At 40.3% G+C, this 22,033-nt stretch overlaps 1 protein-coding gene across 1 annotated transcript in view; it reads right to left on the bottom strand.

The window, feature by feature from the left end:
- Positions 1-4,964: 4,964 nt before the first annotated feature.
- The window catches only part of LOC125347769 (zinc finger protein 585A-like), a 145,653-nt gene continuing 128,584 nt past the window's right edge, over positions 4,965-22,033 (bottom strand). The window contains exons 3-6 of the mRNA XM_048340731.1: positions 14,863-14,989; positions 14,052-14,141; positions 5,350-7,282; positions 4,965-5,286 (exon numbers count right to left, since the gene is read on the bottom strand). Of these exons, the coding sequence (XP_048196688.1) occupies positions 4,965-5,286; positions 5,350-7,282; positions 14,052-14,141; positions 14,863-14,989 (2,472 nt within the window). The remainder of the gene's footprint in view (positions 5,287-5,349; positions 7,283-14,051; positions 14,142-14,862; positions 14,990-22,033) is intronic.

The raw sequence follows: 22,033 nt of genomic DNA, 5'->3' as shown, positions 1-22,033 counted from the left end.
CAAACACAAAACACAATTTTAGAGCATTTATGCTCAGGTTCTTACTGCAATAAAGAACACACACAATTATAATAAAGTACAATGGAAGCTGTTTATGGTATTTTTCTTTTTTCTTTTGCCAGTCCTGGCACTTGGGACTCAGGGCCTGAGCACTATCCCTGGCTCCTTTATGCTAAAGCCTAGGACTCTGCCACTGGAGCCACAGCGCCTCTTCTGGCCTTTTCTATATATGTGGTGCTGAGGAACTGAACCCAGGGCTTCATCTATACTAAGCAAGGGGTCTTGCCACTACGCCATAATCCCAACACGTTTATGGGTTTGAATTAGATAATAGAGGGTATTATAATTTGTATAAATGGTAATATAAAACCATTCCAAAGAAAATACCCTGATTCTAGAAACCTACTTTGAAGACATTCTATCTAAACCTTTCTCTATTTTTTGCCAGGCCTGGGTCTTGAACTCAGGCCTCAGCAGTGTCCCTGGCTTCTTTCTGCTCAAGGCAAGCACTCTACCACTTGAGCCAGAGAGCCACATCTGGCTTTTTCTATATATGTGGAGCTGAGGACTCGAACCCAAGTCTTCATGTGTAAGAGGCAAGTTCTCTGCAACTAGGCCATATTCCCAGCCCCAACAGTGATCTTATTGTTCTTGACACTGAAATACAACTCCTCTAGCACCCTCTGCTAAGCCTTCACAAATTTGTGTTTGGTATAGTAATGGGGTCCAAGTGGGGGGAATCCTCCATCCCTCCAATTGTTCACCACTCAGAGACAGCATCAAGTACCAAGAGGGGTTTATTGGAGAAGTAAACAGCAGAATGGCCATCCAAGGCCACAGCCCTGAATTGGGAGCTGGGGAGAAGCACACTGGGCTGGGCTCAGGGCCGGGTTATATAGGCAAATATCACATGGTCAAGGCAGGCAACATGCAGGTGGCCAAGGAGGTTACAACACTTGCAGAGAAATAGCATAGTCATGTCAGGTCATAGGCAGATGGCCAATGGAGTTACAGTCTGCCTCATAGTAACTTTCTGAACCAACCTATCATTTTAGATAGCATGGGCCCACGAATTTGGCAGGTCTACACACAATGCAGGTGGGCGTAAGGCTGCTCCTTCCTGAAAGGGCACAGGTTGCAGGGCTGCTTTACTATCATAGCCCCTAACAAGTACTATGGACTGGCTTTAACTCATGCTCCTATTTGTCAGGCCAAGCTCTTAAATGCCAGAGAAAATTGGGAAATATTTTAAATGAAGTGACAACACTTATGTATAATGATGATGCTGAACAAAAAGGTATCAGGATAGCAAAGGATTGATTGGTTGCAGAGAACTGTGCAATAAATTAGCACCGGTGGGCTCACTGTATGCTGGCCAGTTTGAGCAGAGCAGGAAGAACTACCTTTAAATTCAAACAATTCTGATTTTTAAAGTTCCCTGGTTACATTGTAGACCATGAGTATTATCTCTTTCAACTAGATGAATTGATTCACATAAAACAAAAATTCAAATGTCAGTATAATTGTAGCTTTCTCAACATCCCCTAATGAGTGAAGCTTCAATAATCTTGGGGGCTCGAGCTCAGAGCTTTTGTGCTCTAGGCTAAATGTTCTACCACTTGAGGCACAGCTCCACTTCCAGTTTACTGTAGTCTCTGAGACTTTCTTGCCCAGGATATCTTCCAGCCTTGATCCTCAGGTCTCACCCCCCTGAGTAGCTAGGCTTAAAGATATGAACTATGACACCCAGGACAACTTCTCTTTGGTCTCATGTACATCAAACAGGCTCTTAAGGTCTAGTCTGATGTTCATCCAAGCACTTCACTCTCTGTTCCAAAAGGTGGATGAAGCAGCAAGAAATGCAGGGAGCAGATCTAGTCAGGGGACACATGTCAGACTTAGGACTGAAGGCATCTATCTGGAGAACAACCCCAGAGCATGGGGGAATCCTTTGACGCTTCTTGTACCACAACTTTTTTTTTTCTTTTGTCCAGTCCTGGGCCTTGTACTCTGGTCCTGAGCAATGTCCCTGGTTTCTTTTTGCTCAAGGCTAGCAAACTGCCACTTGAGCCACAGCTCTATCTCTGGCCATTTTCTGTATATGCGGTGCTGGGTAATTGAACCCAGGTCTTCATGTATATGAGGCAAGCACTCCTGCCACTAGGTCGTATTCCCAGCCCCTGATGCTTCTTATACCTACATTCAGTCCATGTAAACTATCAGAGCTTTCTTACAAAAGGGAGTTGCAGGTCTACTTGTGAAGTTACTTCATAGACTCACTAGAGGGTTGCCCCTGTTTGAATTAGAAATGTAATTTTTTAAATGAGTGGGGAAAACCCATTAGGTGAGGGTTGATATTTTGTTTTTTAAGTTGTGAGGAAAAACATTCCCCTTCCTTCCCCAAACAAAACAGAGTAACAAACCTAGAGCTGGGCTCAGAGTACAGGGGTTTTGGTAGCCCTGTGGATTGCAGCTTATTACATTCATACCACTGTAAGCAAAGTCCGTGGCTTAACTAGGCCCTAACTTGGATCAGTTCCTTCATCTATGTGAAAGGGAAATTTTCAGCTGTCACTTGGGGGTAAATTCTTTTCTGCTCTTCTGCACTGAAATATATTAATACTTAGTTGGTGAGTTATTGAATTTTTGCCTGGTTATAGGATTGTCCATCAGTGCACTAAACTCTCCATTGCCTCCTCCATCCTTTTTGGGGAACTGTCTTAGGAAAGATGGTGCTGTGAGTCCCCACTCTCCTTTGGTTTTGTAAAACAGCACCAGAATGCTGCACATCAACTACACTGCCATTTTCATGATGGCAGTACAGAGGGGACACGGCAGGGGGTATGGGTGCTCAAAGCCACAGATCCCCTACGCACTGGCTTCTGGCTTTGGTTTTAGTTATTTGTTCATTAATTTATTTCCAGCACTGGGGCTTGAATTCAGAGCATCATGATCTACTTTGTTAAAAGTTTTTGTTGATAAGGGGATGTACAGAGAGGGTACAGTTACATAATAAGGTAGTGAGTGTATTTCTTGTCATATTTGTTACACCCTCCTTCATTTTTCTTTCTCTTCCCTAGTTCAGATAAGCATATATACAATATCCAGTGTACCAGAATCATATACAGTGACCAACTGGGGTACATCAAAAGAAATTCACCTAGTACATTAAACATAATGACAACAGTAAAATCCTCCTGTTTCCATCTCTTGGAGTTCATTTTGCTTAGCCTCATCTTATATACTCATATGTATGTAGCTCTTGAGCTATTGTGCTCCTGGCAGGTCTATCCTAGACCTTTTTATATTTATTTAGTAATTGTTTGGTTTTAGAGACATGATGTAAAGTCGCTGACCAAAACATGTAGAAATACCATTTGAAAAGAAGTTTATTTTACAGACATGATCTGTCCTCTATGCTCTAGGCTTGTCTCGCTCAACATTATTCATTCCAGATCTGACCATTTCCCTGTGAATGCCATTATTTTATCTTTTTTTTTTTTGCTATTAAGATTACCATTAAGTACACATTAAACAAGAGATTATCTAAAATCAAATGTAACACTTTTGAAAGATACATATTCTAAATTAACTGATTTCAATGACAAATTAAAAACTTACTGAGTAGTCTGATTTCTAAGTTTATCTTACTGTTGATCTTTGTTTTCTCTACTCAAGTCTGGTGCTTTAACACTTGGGCTACAGCTCCACTTCTGACTTTTTGCTGCTTAATTGCAAATAGTCTTGTGGAATTTTCTGCATGGACTGATTCTGAATCTAAATCCTCAGCCCACAGGCTCCAGAGTAGCTAGAATGAGAGGTGTGTGTCAAGGACCAGCTTCATTGGCTACTGTGTTGATAATTTAGGTGGTCCAAATCAGTAAAAGCTGTGGTTTTAGGGGCTGGGAATGTGGCCTAGTGGTACTTTGGGCTTGCCTAGCATGCATAAAGCACTGAGTTTGATTCCCCAGTACTACATAAATTAAAAAAAAAAAGCCAAAAGTGGTGCTGTGGCTCAAATGATAGAGTGCTAGTCTTGAGCAATAAGAAGCCTGGGACAGTGCTCAGGGCCTGAATTCAAACCCCAAGGATAGCACACAAAAAAGCTATTATTTTAGAAATTGGGTCTCAAAAATTATACAGAACCAAAAGATGTTCTGTATTCAGAAGAAAACTAATAGTACATCTTTATTTTGGGCTCCCAGCTCTTCCATGCACCTAGAACATTTCTCATCTTCCATTTCCATATGTGAAGCAGTAGAATCATTGAACATGCAGCTCTTGTGCCTCTCTATCCCAGGGTCCAGAGCCATCATTTTCTATGAGTTTGTTGATCGTTGCACACTCAATAAGAGGCAGCATGCCATGGCTGTTCCTTTCTAACTGGTGTATTTTCTTTAGCTGGTTGTATTCAAGGTTCATCCCTAGTGTAATTTTGTAGTAATATTTTCTTCCTTTTCAATGCATTCAAGAATTGTTTTATGTGTTCCTATGTCTTGTTGGTGACTAATTATGTAGCGTTTCTTAAAGAAGTTACACTCCTCGATAAACTTCTTTTGCACAGGGGCATATTCCAGGTGAAAGACTTCCCAGACTGGTTACATTCATATGATTCCTGACCTGTGTGAATTCTGTTATGTTTCCTTAAGGATGACCTAACCCTGAAGGCCTTTCCAAATGTGCTGCATTCCTAAAGTTTCTCTCCTGTGTATATTTGCTGATGAACAGGAAGATAGAATTTCTGGGTGAAAACTTCCCACATATGTTAAATCCACAGTTTCTTTCATGTGTGTGTGTTCTCATAAAAACCAAGGTGTGACTTCCAGGTGAGTGATTTTCCACATTGATTACATTGATAAAGTTTTTCTCTTGTTTGAACTCACTTCTGTGTACTTAGATATGACTTGTGGGTTAACAACTTTCCACAATCGTTATGGTTTCTCTTCTGTGTTCACTGATAAATATTAACATGTCTTCTGGGTGAAAGACATTCCACTTCTGTTACAATTATAAGGTTTCTCTCCCGTATGTGTTCTCTCATGAGCACTAAGGCTTGATTTTTGTGTAAAAGACTTTCCACATGTGTTACAATTATAAGCTTTCTCTCCTGTATGTGTTCTCTCATGAACACGAATGCTTGATTTATCTGCAAAACACTTTCCACATATGGTACATTTGTAAGGTTTCTCTCCTGTATGTCTTCTCTCATGAAGACTTAGGTATAATTTCATGGTAAAACACTTTCCACATGTGGTACATTTGTAAGGTTTCTCTCCTGTATGTGTTCTCTCATGAGCAGTAACGCTTGATTTCAGGACAAAAGACTTTCCACATGTGTTACAAGATTACTCTCTTGTATGTGCTCTCTCATGAACACTTTGATATGATTTCCGGGTAAAAGACTTTCCACATGTGTTACATTTATAAGGTTTCTCTCCTGTATGTGTTCTCTCATGAAGATTAACATGTGATTTGTGGGCAAAAGACCTTCCACATGTGTTGCATTTATAAGGTTTCTCTCCTGTATGTGTTCTCTCATGAACACTAAGCCATGATTTCTGGGCAAAAGACTTTCCACATGTGTTACATTTATAAGGTTTCTCTACTACTGTATGTGTTTTCTCATGAACACTCAGGTATGATTTCTGGGCAAAACACCTTCCACATGTCTCACATTTATAAGGTTTCTCTCCCGTATGTGTTCTCTCATGAGCACTAAGGCGTGATTTCTGTGTAAAAGACTTTCCACATGTGTTACAATTATAAGCTTTCTCTCCTGTATGTGTTCTCTCATGAACACGAATGCTTGATTTATCTGCAAAACACTTTCCACATATGGTACATTTGTAAGGTTTCTCTCCTGTATGTCTTCTTTCATGAAGACTTAGGTATAATTTCATGGTAAAACACTTTCCACATGTGGTACATTTGTAAGGTTTCTCTCCTGTATGTGTTCTCTCATGAGCAGTAACGCTTGATTTCAGGACAAAAGACTTTCCACATGTGTTACAAGATTGCTCTCTTGTATGTGCTCTCTCATGAACACTTTGATATGATTTCCGGGTAAAAGACTTTCCACATGTGTTACATTTATAAGGTTTCTCTCCTGTATGTGTTCTCTCATGAAGATTAACATGTGATTTGTGGGCAAAAGACCTTCCACATGTGTTGCATTTATAAGGTTTCTCTCCTGTATGTGTTCTCTCATGAACACTAAGCCATGATTTCTGGGCAAAAGACTTTCCACATGTGTTACATTTATAAGGTTTCTCTACTACTGTATGTGTTTTCTCATGAACACTTAGGTATGATTTCTGGGCAAAACACCTTCCACATGTCTCACATTTATAAGGTTTCTCTTCTGTATGTGTTCTCTCATGAACACTAACACATGATTGACGGGTAAAAGACTTTCCACATGTCCTACATTTATAAGGTTTCTCTTCTGTATGTGTTCTCTCATGCACACTAAGCCTTGATTTCCTGCCATAAGACTTTCCACATGTGTTACATTTATAAGGTTTCTCTCCTGTATGTGTTCTCTCATGAATACTAAGACTTCTTTTCCAGCCAAAAGACTTTCCACATGTGTTACATTTATAAGGTTTCTCTCCTGTACGTGTTCTCTCATGAATACTAAGACTTCTTTTCCAGCCAAAAGACTTTCCACATGTGTTACATTTATAAGGTTTCTCTCCTGTATGTATTCTCTCATGAAGACTTAGGTATGATTTCTGGGCAAAAGACCTTCCACATGTGTTACATTTATAAGATTTCTCTCCAGTATGTGTTTTCTTATGAAGACTTAGGTATGATTTCCGGGCAAAAGATCTTCCACATGTGTTACATTTATAAGGTTTCTCTCCTGTATGTGTTCTCTCATGAAGACTTAGGTATGATTTCTTGACAAAAGACTTTCCACATGTGTTACATTTATAAATTTTCTCTCCTGTATGAGTTCCATGATGAATACTGAGTTGAGTTTTCCAGGTGAAGGACTTCCCACACTGGTTACATTTGTATGGTTTCCCACCTGTGTGAATTCTATTATGTGCATTTAAAATTGTCCTCAACCAGAAACATTTTCCACATTTGTTACATATATGAGGTCTCTCACCTGAGTCAATTTTGTTATGTCTTCTAAGAATTTTCTTGCTCCTGAAGGAATTTTCACATATATTACATTCATAATGTTTCTCACTAATATGTATTCCAGTATGTGTTCTTAGAGTTGACATGTGTTTGTCGAACTTTCCATATGTGTTGCATTCATAATGATTTCCTCCCACACAAGCACAATTATTTTTAAAGAATATGGTCTTTGAGGTTAATACAATCCCTTCTCCACCATTTGTGAAATACTGCTGCTCACTGGGACTCTCGGAATTTTGATTAAAAGTCTCCATGTTGCTAAGGGATTTTTCATCCACATGAGAGACACCAGGCCTGGATCCAGCATGCATCTCTTCAGGCTCAAAATGGAGAACCATATTCTGACATGCAATGGATGCCTCAGTCCTCATTCCTAAGGATTTCCTACTATTCCTATGCAGCTCAGGCATGTGTTTAGGGCTCAAATTAAAAGTTCTCACTGATCTCACTCTTTCATCCACAGGGTTGCTTTTGGGGATTGCTACTTCACCTGGCCATTCTTCTTTACTTTCCTTGCAACTCTTAATCAAATCATCAGTTTTCAGGACATCTAAAATGATTCATCAAAAAATAAAAAATAAACCAGAGGATCAAAGACATCGAAATAAAAACAGATATCCTGAAAACACTACAAGAACAAATAGGAGAAACACTAGGGCTCCTTTGCACAGGACAGAACCTCCTTAATAAAGGCCCAGAAATGCTACAAATCAAAGAAAGGTTGGGCAAATGGGACTGCATCCAACTGCAGAGCTTCTGCTGGGCAAAAGACATAGCACTGAAGATAAACAAAAAGCCCACAGTATGGGAAAAGATCTTCACCAGCCCTACAATGGACAAAGGCCTCATATCTAAAATATATTCAGAACTAAAAAACTAAAGTTCCTCCAAAACAAAACATCAAAGAACCAAGAGCCCCCTCAACAAGTGAGCTAAAGACTTAAAATGAGACTTCTCTGATGAGGAAATGAGAATGGCCAAGGAACATATGAAAAAGTACTCTGCGTCACTGGCCATAAAATAAATGGAAATCAAACAACATTGAGATTCCATCTCAGCCCAGTAAGAATGTCCTTTATCAAAGAAAAAAAAAGAACGGTAACAAATGTTGGAGGAGATGTGGCCAAAAGGGAACCCTACTTCATTGTTGGTGGGAATGTAAACTGGTTCAGCCACTCTGGAAAGCGGTATGGAGATTATTCAGGAAGTCTAAACATAGGGATCCCTTTTAACCCAGTAGCCCCACTTTTGGGCATCTACCCAAAAAACCACAAACAAGAACACACTCAAGTGACCAGCACAACAGCGTTCAAAGCAGCACAATTTGTCATAGCTAAAATATGGAATGAACCCAGATGCCCTTCAGTAGACGAATGGATCAGGAAAATGTGGTACATATACACAATGGAATTTTATGCCTCTATCAGAAAGAATGACATAGCCACATTCATAAGGAAATGGAAGAACTTGGAAAAAATTATACTAAGCGAAGTGAGCCAGACTCAAAGAAAGACGACTCTATGGCTTCCCTCAGAGTGAATAATTGGCATAGTTTAGGCAAGTCAGAGCAAAGGATCACAAGAGCCTAATAGCTACGCCCTTAGGAACACATAAGATGATGCTAAGTGGAATGAACTCCATGTTAAGGAAACAAGTGTTACATAACTGTTGTAATTACTTTCAACATGCCATTTGAAACCATAGCTTCTTTCGTTTATAATCCTCTTGTATCCCCTTCCTGTGGGAACATAATTTCTCTCACCAGTGGAGGACCTAGCCTCTGCACAGATATTCTGATGCCTTACTAGCAAACTAATAGGCCTATGGGAACAAATCTTCATTAAAGAGTCTCCTTTGTTGGCTAAAGGAAGACACTTTGTGTCATGAGACTCTCCCCCCCTTGTATAGAGCCTCCCTGGGGAGACTTGTTTGCACAGCTGCTCCCGCCAAAGCTTTTGACAGTAAATAGGGAAGTCAATGGTCTAAGATAATTAGTCTTGAGGAAATAGTAGCTGGGTGATAGAGTTCTGCCTTGACTGATTTGATCCTTTTTTTTCTTTTTTTTTTTTTTGGCCAGTCCTGGGGCTTGCACTCAGGGCCTGACCACTGTCCCTGGCTTCTTTTTGCTCAAGGTTAGCACTCTGCCACTTGAGCCACAGCGGCACATCTGGCCGTTTTCTGTATATGTGGTGCTGGGGAATTGAACCCAGGGCCTCATGTATACAAGGCAAGCAGTCTTGCCACTAGGCCATATCCCCAGCCCCTGGTTTGATCCTTGGTAGTAGTGACACCCTTTGTAGTAGTGATAACCTTTGTAGTAGCAATAACCTATGTCATAGCGCAATCCCTTGTAGTAGCGACATTTGCAACTTTTGTATTGATATGACATCTTTCTGTATTAATGTTACTCTTGAAGTTGTGAATTGATTTCTAACCCTATATAAACCGGGCCCGCCTAAAATAAAGTGTGCATGGTCCACTCGCCTGTGCATCCCCCGTGTCCTGACTACAGTTGCAGTTACCCAGGTCCAACAACTGGCATCTGGATCCAGGGACCTGATAATTGATCCATAGGAGATTACAGAACTGTGTTAGAGCTCTCAAATGGAGGTGAGAGATATTTTTATATAAATGGTATTAACTCTCTGATAAAGATGAGCAGACTGATAGAGTGGATTTATAAACAAAAAGTTGCTTTCTGTGGTCTTCAAGAGACCCATCTCACAGCAAGGGACAAAAACAGGCTCCGAATGAAAGGATGGAGCAAGATCTTCCAAGCAAACACACCTATCAAAATGGCAGGGGTAGCCATCCTGATTTCAGACAAGCTGGACTTCTCATTAAAATCAACTCAAAAAGACAAAGAAGGGCACTACATTTTAATACAAGGAAAAATCCAGAATAAAGACATCACAGTGATGAATTTATACTCACCGAACAAGAGGCCCTACATATGTCAAATAAATTCTCATAGAACTACAGAACAAGATAGACCCACACAATCATAGTGGGAGACTTTAATTCACCACTCTCTCCAAGAGACAGATCCAACACACAGAGGATTAGCAAGGGAGCCGAAGACCTAAGTAACACCATATCCCAAATGGATCTGACAGATCTGTACAGAGTCTTTCTCCCCACCGAGACCAAATACACATTCTTCTCAGCAGCCCATGGAACATACTCCAAAATAGATCACACAAAGAACCTCAGCAAATTCAAGAATACTGACGTCATCCCATGTATAATATCTGATCACAGTGGAATCAAGGTAACCCTCAATAACAAAGGATACCACAGAGGCTATACAATTACTTGGAGGCTAAACCCCACACTGTTATCTAACACTTGGGTCACAGACCAAACTAAGGATGAAATTAACAAATTCATAAGCCACAACGACAATGAAAATACATCACAAAGAAACCTATGGGATACAGTGAAGGCAGTGCTGAGGGGCAAGATCATTGCCCTCAGCATTCACATTAAAAGAATGGAATCAGAGCAGGTGAATAACCTCTCGATGAAACTAAAACATCTGGAGAAACAAGAAATTAGTCTAAAATGATTAGGAGGAGAGAGATCACAAAGATTAAAGAAGAGATAAATCTGACTGAAAATACAACGACCATTCAACAAATAAATTCAAATAAAAGCTGGTTCTTTGATAACATAAATAAAATTGACAGACCCCTTGCAAGACTTACAAAAAAAAAGAAGAGAAGCGACTCATATCTGTAAGATCAGGGACTCCACCGGAAAAATTACAACAAATACACACGATATTCAAACAATCATAAGGAACTACTTCCAGAACCTCTACTCACTAAAGAACAATAATTTTACAGAAATGGACCAATACTTAGAGAAGAATAAACTGCCCAAAATGAATCAAGAAGAAATAAATCAACTAAATAAACCAATAACTTACAGTGAGATACAGGGGGTAATCAAGAGCCTTCCAACAAAGAAAAGCCCAGGCCCAGATGGATTCACAAATGAATCCTATAAAACATTTACTGAGGAGCTAATAGCAATACCCCTCAAACTCTTCCACAAAATAGAAACAGAGAGAGAAATCCCAAACTCATTCTATGAAGCTATTATTATACTCATCCGCAAACCAGGCAAAGACCCAACAAAAAAAAAAAAAAAACAGAACTACAAACCAATATCCCTAATGAACACAGACAAAAAGCTCCTCAATAACATATTAGCTAACAGAATCCAGAAACTGATCCAGAAAATTATACGTCATGATCAAGTAGGCTTCATCCCACAAACACAAGGATGGTTCAACATCTGTAATTCTATTAATGTAATTCACCACATTAACAGAGCTAAAAACCAAGAATCACATTGTTATCTCAGTTGATGCCAAAAAGGCTTTGACAAAATACAACATCCATACTTGTTAAAAGCTCTGGAGAGAACAGGAATAGATGCAACATTCTTGAAAACAATAAAAGCCATATACAACAGACCAACTGGTAATAACGTACTAAATGGCCAGAAACTAAAACCATTCCCCCTAAACTCAGAAACAAGACAAGGATGCCCACTCTCCCCACTTCTTTTCAACATAGTTCTGGATTCCCTGACCATAGCAATAAGGCAATAGGAGGGCATTAAAGGGATCCACATCGGGAAAAAAGAAATCAAACTATCCCTATTCGCAGATGACATGATCTTATATCTGAAGGACCCAAAAATCTCAGTCCCCAAACTCCTACACCTAATAAAACCATTTTGGCAAAGTAGCAGGATACAAAATCAATCCACAAAAGTCAGCAGGTTTACTGTACACCAGCAATGTACAAGCAGAAAAGGAAATTATGGAAATAGAACCATTTACAATAGCTAAAAAAAAGAATAAATTACCTAGGGATCAACCTAACTAAAGACGTGAAGGACCTATTTAATGAGAACTATAAAAATCTAAAAAGGGAAATCAAAGAGGACACAAGGAGATGGAAAGACCTCCCATGCTCATGGTAGGCAGAATCAATATAGTGAAAATGGAAATATTGCTCAAATTGTTATACAAATTCAATGCAATCCCCAACAAGATCCCAGCTACATTCTTCACTGAAATAGAGAAAGCAACCCATAAATTCATATGGATCTGCAAAAGACCTAGAATAGCCAAAGCAATTCTAGGCAAAAAAAAGCAGTGCAGGAGGTATCACAATATCAGACTTCAAACTCTATTATAGAGCCATCATAACAAAAACAGCCTGGTATTGGTATAAAAACAGACCTGAAGACCAATGGAATACAATAGAAGACTCAGAAATAAAGTCGCACTCTTACAGGCCGCTGATATTCAACAAAGGAGCTAAAGACATACTATGGAAAAAACATAGCCTCTTCAACTACTGGTGCTGGGAAAACTGGGCAGCCATATGTAGAAAACTCAAAATAGACCCAAGCCTGTCACCATGGACCAAGATAAACTCAAAATTGGTCCAGGACCTCCACACCACACCTGAATCCTTGAAACTACTGAAGGACAGAGTAGGAAAGACGCTAGAACTTATAGGCACAGAAAGGAACTTCCTGAATAGAGTCCCAGGGGCACAACAGATAGGGGAGAGTCTCGACAAATGGGACTACTACAAAATAAAAAGGTTCTGCACAGCTAAAGACATAGCCACCAAAGTAGAAAGACAGCCAACCATATGGGAAAGGATCTTTACCAGCACAGCAACAGACGAAGGCCTAATATCCATCATCTCCACAGAACTCAAAAAACTAACCCCCTCCAAGCCCGGTAAACCAATTAAGAAGTGGGCAAAGGAGCTAAAGAGACATGTCACAAGAGAAGAGATAAAAATGGCAAAGAAACATATGAGGAACTGTTTAACATCCCTGGCAGAAAAAAAATGCAAATAAAAACAACCCTGAGATACCACCTCACTCCAGTTAGAATGGCCTATACTCTGAACTCAGGCAACAACAAATGCTGGAGTGGATGCGGGGAAAGAGGAACCCTTCCCCACTGTTGGTGGGAGTGCACTTTGGAGAACAGTATGGAGGTTCCTCAAAAAACTCAACACAGACCTACCTTATGACCCAGCCATACCACTCCTAGGCATCTATCCTGAACAACAGGTCTCAGGATATCACAAAGAAATCTGCACTTCCATGTTTATCACTGCACAATTCAAAATAGCCAAAATATGGAAACAACCCAGATGCCCCTCTACAGATGAATGGATCCAAAAAATGTGGTATCTATACACAATGGAATACTACATAGCAATCAGAAATGGTGAAATATTAGTATTTGCAGGGAAATGGACAGAACTTAAACAGATAATGTTGAGTGAGACAAGGCTAGAACACAGAAAACAAAGGGGCATGATCTCCTTGATATATGACTGTTAAGGTGGGTGGAGGGGGAGACAGTAGAGACCAGGTCTGAGAAACAAAAAACTTCTTGTCAAATGGTATTGCCCACACGTTTCAGTCAGCGACATTACATTATGTAACTAAAACCAAACAACAAGGTCTAATGTAGACCTCTCAGTGTATCACAACAGCGCAAAAGCTATGTATGAATGATCATATAAGACTAGGATAAGCAAACTCTATTGTTGACGTTATATTTAAAGTTCTAGATGCATTTCCTTTGGCATATGCCACGTGGCTACTGTATATGTTTTTGGTACACCGTGTATTGTATACATGCCTACCTGATCTAGGGAAGGGAAAGAAAAACAAGGATGTAAGATATCACAAGAAAGGTACACCCTGCCCTAATATGTAATTGTACCCCTTTTGCACAACACCTTGTCAACAAAATTTAATAAATAAATTTAAAAAATAAAAATAAAAAGTGAACTTACCACCTGAGCTCTGTGTCCAACAGCACTGTGTAGGATGCATTCACTCACCTTGGAAATTCTTGCCTGAGACTTCTCCCATCCATGTTTCTATACCTTCCTCCAGCTTGATAATCAACTTGGGTTTAGAAACACAGTGCCCTGTTATGAAGAAACAGTGGAGAACTATTGTTCATGCTGATTCTGGACATCTGTGCTATAATGATCTCAGACATTCTAATACACAGGTTACTCCAAACTCTGCTTTCTCATTTCTCAATAGCTTCATGGTTGATTTTGCATAGAAGTACAAGGTTTGGATTTTTTTCTCTCACTGTTTTCCCTTGAACTCAAGGAACGACCGAGTCCCCTGGGCTCTTTTGGTAAAGGCCAGAGTTCTACCACTTTCAATGGATTTTTATTTTTAATTGAAGAAAGGATTCTCCTGGAGAATCTTCTGATTTGGCTGGTTTGGATTTCCATACCTAGGATTACAGGTATGAAGAGGAGTGCCCAGTAAAACCTTTAGATTTTAAATGCCCACTTTCAATTACTGATTTCTACTGTTTGAGTAGAAATATACATTCTACTCTAGATTATATATTGATCTATCACAATGCCCACAAGTTTCATAAGAAACTCCTCTGGTAATAGATCATGTCTTAGAACTATTGCCTAACTGGTGCTACCTTGACTTCTTGAAGAATGAGAATAAAATTGCCTCTGGAGTAATATAATCAAGGGGAGGATTTTCTTGGAAAGATGAACTACTTCCCATATTCTGTAATCTTATATCTAAATAGCATTGCACCTTTGATAAATACTCATAGATCTACTAAAATCAAAGCACTTGACCCTGTAAATTAATGTATCTTTTGCTCACCCAAGGACAACAAGTTGCTGTAGGTCTCCAGCATTACATCCCTATACAGGGTCCTCTGAGCAATGTCCAGGTCCTGCCACTCCTCCCAGCTGAAGTCCATAGCCACATCTTCAAAGGACACCGGATTCTGTAATCAAGAAATTAGCCCTGAATCAGGAGAAGGCCAAGTCTGGAATTTTATTCTTCTACAAATGTGCTTTTCTTACATAATATTTTGGAGCTTGCACAGTTATCTATAAAGTAGAAAGAAGAAATATCATAGTAGTAATACTTGGCTCTATATTAACTAGATAATTAGGAATACAATAACAAATATACAATGCCCCTATTACATCAGGATATTTCTCTTCGCTAGCACCAGAAACAGGATCAACATTCTCAGGTGCTACTAATATGGCATGACAATATGACGGATAAGTAAAGGCTTGGAATAGTATGTGTATGTTATTTTGGTAAAGTTTACCAAATATCAGCATAACAATTTTTCTGCAGGTTTCACTTCTTCTGAAGCGTCATGTTTCAGCGTAAGGGTGGCCTTTTTTCTATACATAAATATCTGGTTACTTCTTTATTAACATAATGGTCAAACTACCAGTGGAGTTAAGAGCTAATACTTAATAGGTATTTGAAAGGAATATATGAACCCTTGCATATTTGTGAATGCCACAGATTGTACCAAGCATAGAATCAAGATACTTGCAGAAAAACAACACCTGTATTAATAGACAACTTTGAACAAAATATTATTTTTCTATTAATACTAATGTAAAACCCTTTAATGGCTAGGGCTAAGGCTTGGTGTGGCACTATGGTTCAAATGGTACAGTGCACATCTTGAGCAAGAGCACCTCTGGTACAGTGCCAGGCACTGAGTTCAAGCCCCAAGACAAAGAAGCAGAAAAAAAAATAGAAAAGATTAGTACAAAATAACAGTGAAAGCAGAGGATAAAACAAATACTTGGAGAATGACTTCACAACAACTTCTCATTATCAAAATCACAGTGAAATAACTACTTTATACATGTCAACCAACCCCTAAAATCTAGTAAGTTCTGGGAAGGATGTGAAAATAGTGTGATCTTTGGTGTGCATCTGCCAGGAATGTAAAACAATCAAAGATGGTACAGACAACCATAGAGTGAATTAAACATAGAAACACACTGCCATATGACCCAGGACTTCTGTTTCAAGGTTTCTATACAACAGAAGTAAAGCAAGGACTATAACAACTATTTGGAGAAACACTTCACAATTACTTACCAACAAAAGATAGGAACACATGAAACATTAGATAAATGCATTGAAGAGAAAATATTACTACACATTACAGCAGGAATGAGTCTTGAATAAATCACCTTAAGTAAAATATACTAATTAGAAAGGAACAGCCATGGCATAATGTCCCTTCTTGCGTTTTCCAGAATCAACATACTAATAGGCCAAAAAGAATGATGGTTCTGGAGACTGGGACAGAGAGGAACAGGAGCTGCATATTCAATGACTCTACTGCTTCTCACATGGAAGATGAGAAATGCTCTAGATGGATGGCAGACATGGGAGCCCAAAATGAAACAACATGTACTATCAGTAAATGGTATAGTTATGAATGTTTAATGCAGCCAAACAAGATTGATGTGTAGAAAGATGACAGAATGAAATATACCCTGTTTCAAGTAAAACAAACACAATGAAGCAGTCATAGGATTTTACTAATGTGCTTTTGAAAAAAACACAACTCTAAAGTTTACTGCATTTCTACTGGAAATGTACATTAACAAGAACTATATGGACAGTACTTCAAGTACCTTCGGCCTGATCACTCAACAATGTGACCAATTCTTCCTCACATCCAAAAACCTAGAAACAGGACTGGGATGTGGCTCAGCGGTAGACTGCTTGTCTGGCATGCACGAAGCCCTTGGTTTGATTCCTCAGGACCATATAAGCAGAAAAAGCCAAAAGGGATGCTGTAGCTCAAGTGGTAGACTACTAGCCTTGAGCCTAGAAAGGCTCAGGTACAGGATTCAGGGATTGATCTAGGGCACAGTAAATAAACAAATCTACAAACAAACTGAAGCAAATCTGTACTCAACTTAGAATGTAACATTTTGTAAGCCACAAAATCTACAATATATCTTTGTCTTACTTAGTAATGTTTTGCTGAAGCTGAATCTAGTTGTCCATTTTCAATCTTAGACAACCATTAAGTTCAAAAAATGATATGTAAAATAAGGTGAGAGGGGCTGGGAATATGGCCTAGTAGTAGAGTGCTTGACTCGCATACAGGAAGCCCTAGGTTCTTTTCCTCAGTACCACATATATAGAAAAAGCTAGAAGTGACACTGGGGCTCAAGAACTAGAGTGCTGGCCTTGAGAAAAAAGAAGCCCGGGAGAGTGCTCAGGCCCTGAGTCTAAGCCCCAGGACTGGCAAAAACAAAGAAAAAACAAAAGAAATGTACTCACTACCTTACATACCAAACTGTATCCCCTCTGTACATCACTTTGACAATAAATAAATTAATTAATTGAAAAAAATTTTAAAAAAAAAACACCTAGAACTCTGGCCCAAAAATGTCATCCTACTCCAGGTACAAAGGATGCTGAGGTCTGGAAGCCAGACTGGACAGAAAACTCAAATTAACTAGCTAATAAACAGGTTGCAGGCATAGGTCACGTGGAAGTTTCAAGTAAAAGAAACACCACAAAGCAGTCATGGGATTTAACTAATGAGCTTTTGAAGAAATACAACTCTGAAATCTACTGCTTTTCCTATTGCAAATGGTCACGAACAAGAAAAATGTTCTCAGAATAGCTGAAATACCTATGGCTTACTCAGTCCTGTGAAACATTTGAAGGTTTTTGTGACCATACTGTTTAAGTCACTCCAGTAAAGCTTCCTTAAAACAGGTTAATATTATTATTGAGGATGTGATTTCTGATTAGTTGCCAGCAAACCTCACTTTCCCAGAGAAGTGACTTCCTGGGGGTGATTGAATCCCATAACAGGTGTCACCACTTTTTCCTCACATAAAAAAAAAACAAAAAACCCTGGAGGGTTGGAAATGGGGATCAGTGCTTGCTTGGCATGCATGAATCCCTGGGTTCCATCCCTCAGCACCACATGAACAGACAAAAGCTGACATGGTGCAGTGGTTCATGTGCTAGCCTTGAGAACAGAGAGACTCAGGGACAGAGCCAAAGCACTGAGTTGAAACTAAAGGACTGGCAAATCAAATAAACAAAATTTTAAAAAGTATGAGACCAATGGAAGCAAATCTGCACGTGATGTAGACAGAATGTAATATTTTTATCAGCTGCAATATGTACAATGCATCTTTGTCTTATTTAGGTACATTTTACTCAAGCTGAATCAACTTTTCCATTTTAAACCTGGGACCTCCATTAAGTTCATAAAATGGAATGTAAAACTGGGTGAAAACCAAAACAACTCACCTGACATCCGTTCATTCTGTTCCTATTGGCAATGAACAGAAGATTCTGGAAGCAAGGCTGAGAAAAAAGGCAATGAGGTAGTCAGCAAAGGAACTACTGGGAATTTGCCCTGCTCTATACTTGTTAGAAACTGCAACCTACCCTGCCAAGACATCTATAACCACCTGCATGTGTTTTTTGCATTTATAAACCCAAGATCGGGGCTGGGAATATGGTTTAGTGGTTTACTGCTCCCCTTGCATGCATCAAGCCCTGGGTTCCCTTCCTCAGCACCACATAAAAAGAAACAGCCAGAAATGGAGTTTTGGCTCAAGTGGTAGAGTGCTAGCCTTAATCAAAACGGAAGCCAGGGACAGTGCTCAGCCATGCAGTCCAAGCCCCAGGATTGGGAAAAAGAAAAAGAGAAAGAAAAGAAAAGAAAACATCTTGTGAACTGTTCAGGGTCACAGTGTTAGCTCCCTAGTGTGCACCATGTTCCTGGCGGGTCAGTTTCTGTGCTGGTAATAAAGATTGAATTCTCCCGACTTTTTCATGTGCTCGACTCACTTTTCCTGGGACCCTGTAACATCTTTGGGTGGGGATTACTCCCTCCGACCCTCTCCACAGAACAGGGACAAAATGAGTAACCTTAGCTAAACCTTCAGGAAATGTGGTATCTTCAAATCAAACCACCTTGGGAAAGGTGCACTGCCTTAAGATTATTCTTCTTATTTTTCTTTTAAGGCCAAAACACAGTCAGACTTTCTGAACTGACAGAAGAAAAAAAAAAGTTAGAGCTAGCATCAGTACATCCTTTCCTAGGACATTTAGGATGAGTTTGAAAGATCACATTCTAGGAATGATAGTGGGAACAGGAGGCTCACTAAATTAAAAGGAAGACAGTTACAGTATTATTACATGCATATTTGTAGTTGTGGATCTTACCTTTCCACCCCAAACTACAGCCTCAAGTCCCATTGAATTTCCAGGCTCTGGTTTATTAGTCAACCTCAACTCTCTCCCGAAAAATTAGTCAAACCTTCTAACAGCAAGTGATTGAGAGTGTTACAGGATCTAGAAACTCATGAATCTTGTGCAAAGTAGAACTGACGCTTGCTTAAGGCAAGGAAACCTAAATAGATCATTTCCTTCCCATCCTTTTCACCCTCTACTTTTTTGGGCTTGCCAGACTTCACAAGATCTCTTCCTTCAGCAGGGACATTCCTATCACAGGATGCCCTCCTTCCAACACCGATAGGCTTCACTCTAAACACACAACCATCACACAGTACTCCAATACACCGTGTGGAATAGTCTCTAGAAAGAAACCTGGGTGAAGACAAAGCAGGTCCGCTATGAAGGCTAAGAAAGCACGAGCAGACCAGAAAAACAACACAGGAGCAACCACCCAGAACCCGAATACACAACTGCAATATGACAAACCCCAGGGCCCGCGCACACTTCACGGTTTCACTACCACTGTCGCCATGTTCGCTGCCCTGCAGGGCAAAGTGAATGCCATCACCCGGATGCTCGGTGGAATCTCAGGGGGGAGTGTGCGCGCGCACCTCCCTGCTCCCCGGCACTGGAAAACACCCAACCTGCGTGCAGAGTTCTGGTGACCAGGTTCTGCCTCCGCCGATGCGCGGGCTAACTGAGGCGCCCACTGGGGAAGCCCAACTGGAGGAGCGCGGAGGGCAGACTCCGGTTCCGAGCCCAGGCCGTGCTTCTTACCTGACACCTTCCCTCCTGGGATCCCTTCAGGTTACTGTCCCACAGCCCACTGAAGACAGGCTGGGGTCTCACTCGGTGGATCCAAACTTGGGAATGCAAAGGCGTACTTCACAGCACTTCAAAGGAGTTGGAGAGAGAGGAACCGGCCGGAATTTACAGACCAGAAACAACCTCCGTGGGCGGGAAGGCGCATGCTCACAAGGAGCCCAGTTAGGCACTTCCTCTGGGTTTTAGCTCAGTGGACTACAGTTCCCACAATGCCGTCTGCCCCCTAGGGGAAGTTGGCCTTACTTAGGCACCAGAGTTGGCTTGACCCTTGGTCATAAGAGCACATAGATACTACCACACCTTGGGCTGGCATTTTACAAGGGATGGTCTCTGATTCTGAGACGGTGCCTTAATTATGATTAGCAGGGTAGTATTCGTCATAGCAGAATCCAGAGAGACTATTTTTTTTTTCCCATTTTTGCCAGTCCTAGGACTTGAACTCCGGTCTTAGTACTGTGCCTGGCTTCGTTTTCTCATGCCTAGCACTCTACCACTTGAGCCACAACACCACTTCTGGCTTTAGCTATAAATGTGCTCCGGAGGAATCAAACCAGGGCTTCAAGCATGCTACAGAAGCCACCTACCTCTAGGCAAAAGTCTTCTTCCTCAAAACGACCCTTTTACTAGTCCTCTCTTTTGTAGTATCATTAAATATTTAAAAAGGGACAACATTCAGGTTTAATGCATTGGACAGTAAACTTCCATTACATGTGTTTTATGTGACATATTCCAATCAGAGCACTCTGAATAACAAAATAAGGAGATTCCTCCACCTGCATTCAGGTGTCCCAGGTGTGTTCTCTCACAGAGCCACTCCTGGCCTTTTCTGTTTATGTGGTGCTGGGGAAAGGACACCCAGGGCTTCCTGTATGATAGGGACACACTACCACAAAGCCACATTCCCAGGCCCATAAGATATATTTTATAGAGTTAATTCTCCAGTTCTTATTGCAATAAACAGCACACAACTGTAATAAAGTAAAATGGAAGCTGGCCATGGGTTTCAGTTAGACACTTCAATTATTTTAATTTGTCCAAAAGTTTAATATAGTTCTTTTTAGAAGAAAATGTCCCAAGAATTTCTGGCATTGCACTTTGAAGAAATCAAATCAGAATTACTTTTGAGTGAGTGCACACACATGGCTGTACGTATTAAAGATACCAGGCTAGTTAGTGCCCCTATCTGCCATGTCCTGTGCAGCTGCTGCCATAGTGATTGCCTTTATGGGAACTCAGGAAGGAGATGATCACTGCCACCTGTCCCTGTGATGGTCCGTTTCTTTTCTGTGCTTCTTAGCAGCATCTGAATGATCACCAAATGTGCTCTGAGGTGGAAAGTGGCATATTTTTCTCTTATGGCTGTGTCTATTTGAATATTTCAAGGCATCTGTAGTATGCCTGGCCTAATGTTGGGGGACGCTTGATTGTGGTGACTTTGAAGGTGCTCACTATGCCTATAGGACAGGTTCAGGACCTCCAAGTGCACGTTCCCAACCGACGACACCCATTGACATGTCTTCTAAGACTGTGTGATCTAGACCACGAGTGATTTCAGGATCTTAACTGACTTGCTTTCTCTGTCTTATATGACTTCTTACACAGCTTTTGGAAGCCTTCTGTCTCTCTTCAGGTTCCTTTTTGTCCATCTTTGCACTGATGGAGGCTGGGGACTTCTCTTCTTCCACTCCTTTTCTAGGTGACAGTGGCTTGGAAGCTGGTGACAAGTTTCCAAGCTGAACAGTGCCAGTGTCCCATCATAATTCAGTCCTTTGCTTTTTGACTGGGGTTTCTTTATGGCTCCTCTTCTCTCCTTCCTGTCCTAGTAATTCGTAGTGTGATTAATTTCTTTTATAGAGCCAAAGTGTCTCTACGTAGATTTTTCTGAATATCATCTTTATAGTAACAAAAGAAGAAACCAATGGGCATGCAACGATGATACACAGAGAAAGAGAGAGAG

Source organism: Perognathus longimembris, chromosome 3, assembly GCF_023159225.1.
Source record: "Perognathus longimembris pacificus isolate PPM17 chromosome 3, ASM2315922v1, whole genome shotgun sequence".
NCBI lineage: Eukaryota > Metazoa > Chordata > Mammalia > Rodentia > Heteromyidae > Perognathus > Perognathus longimembris.
The sequence above is the reverse complement of the archived record's forward strand: the minus strand, read 5'-3'. Positions and strand labels throughout refer to the sequence as shown.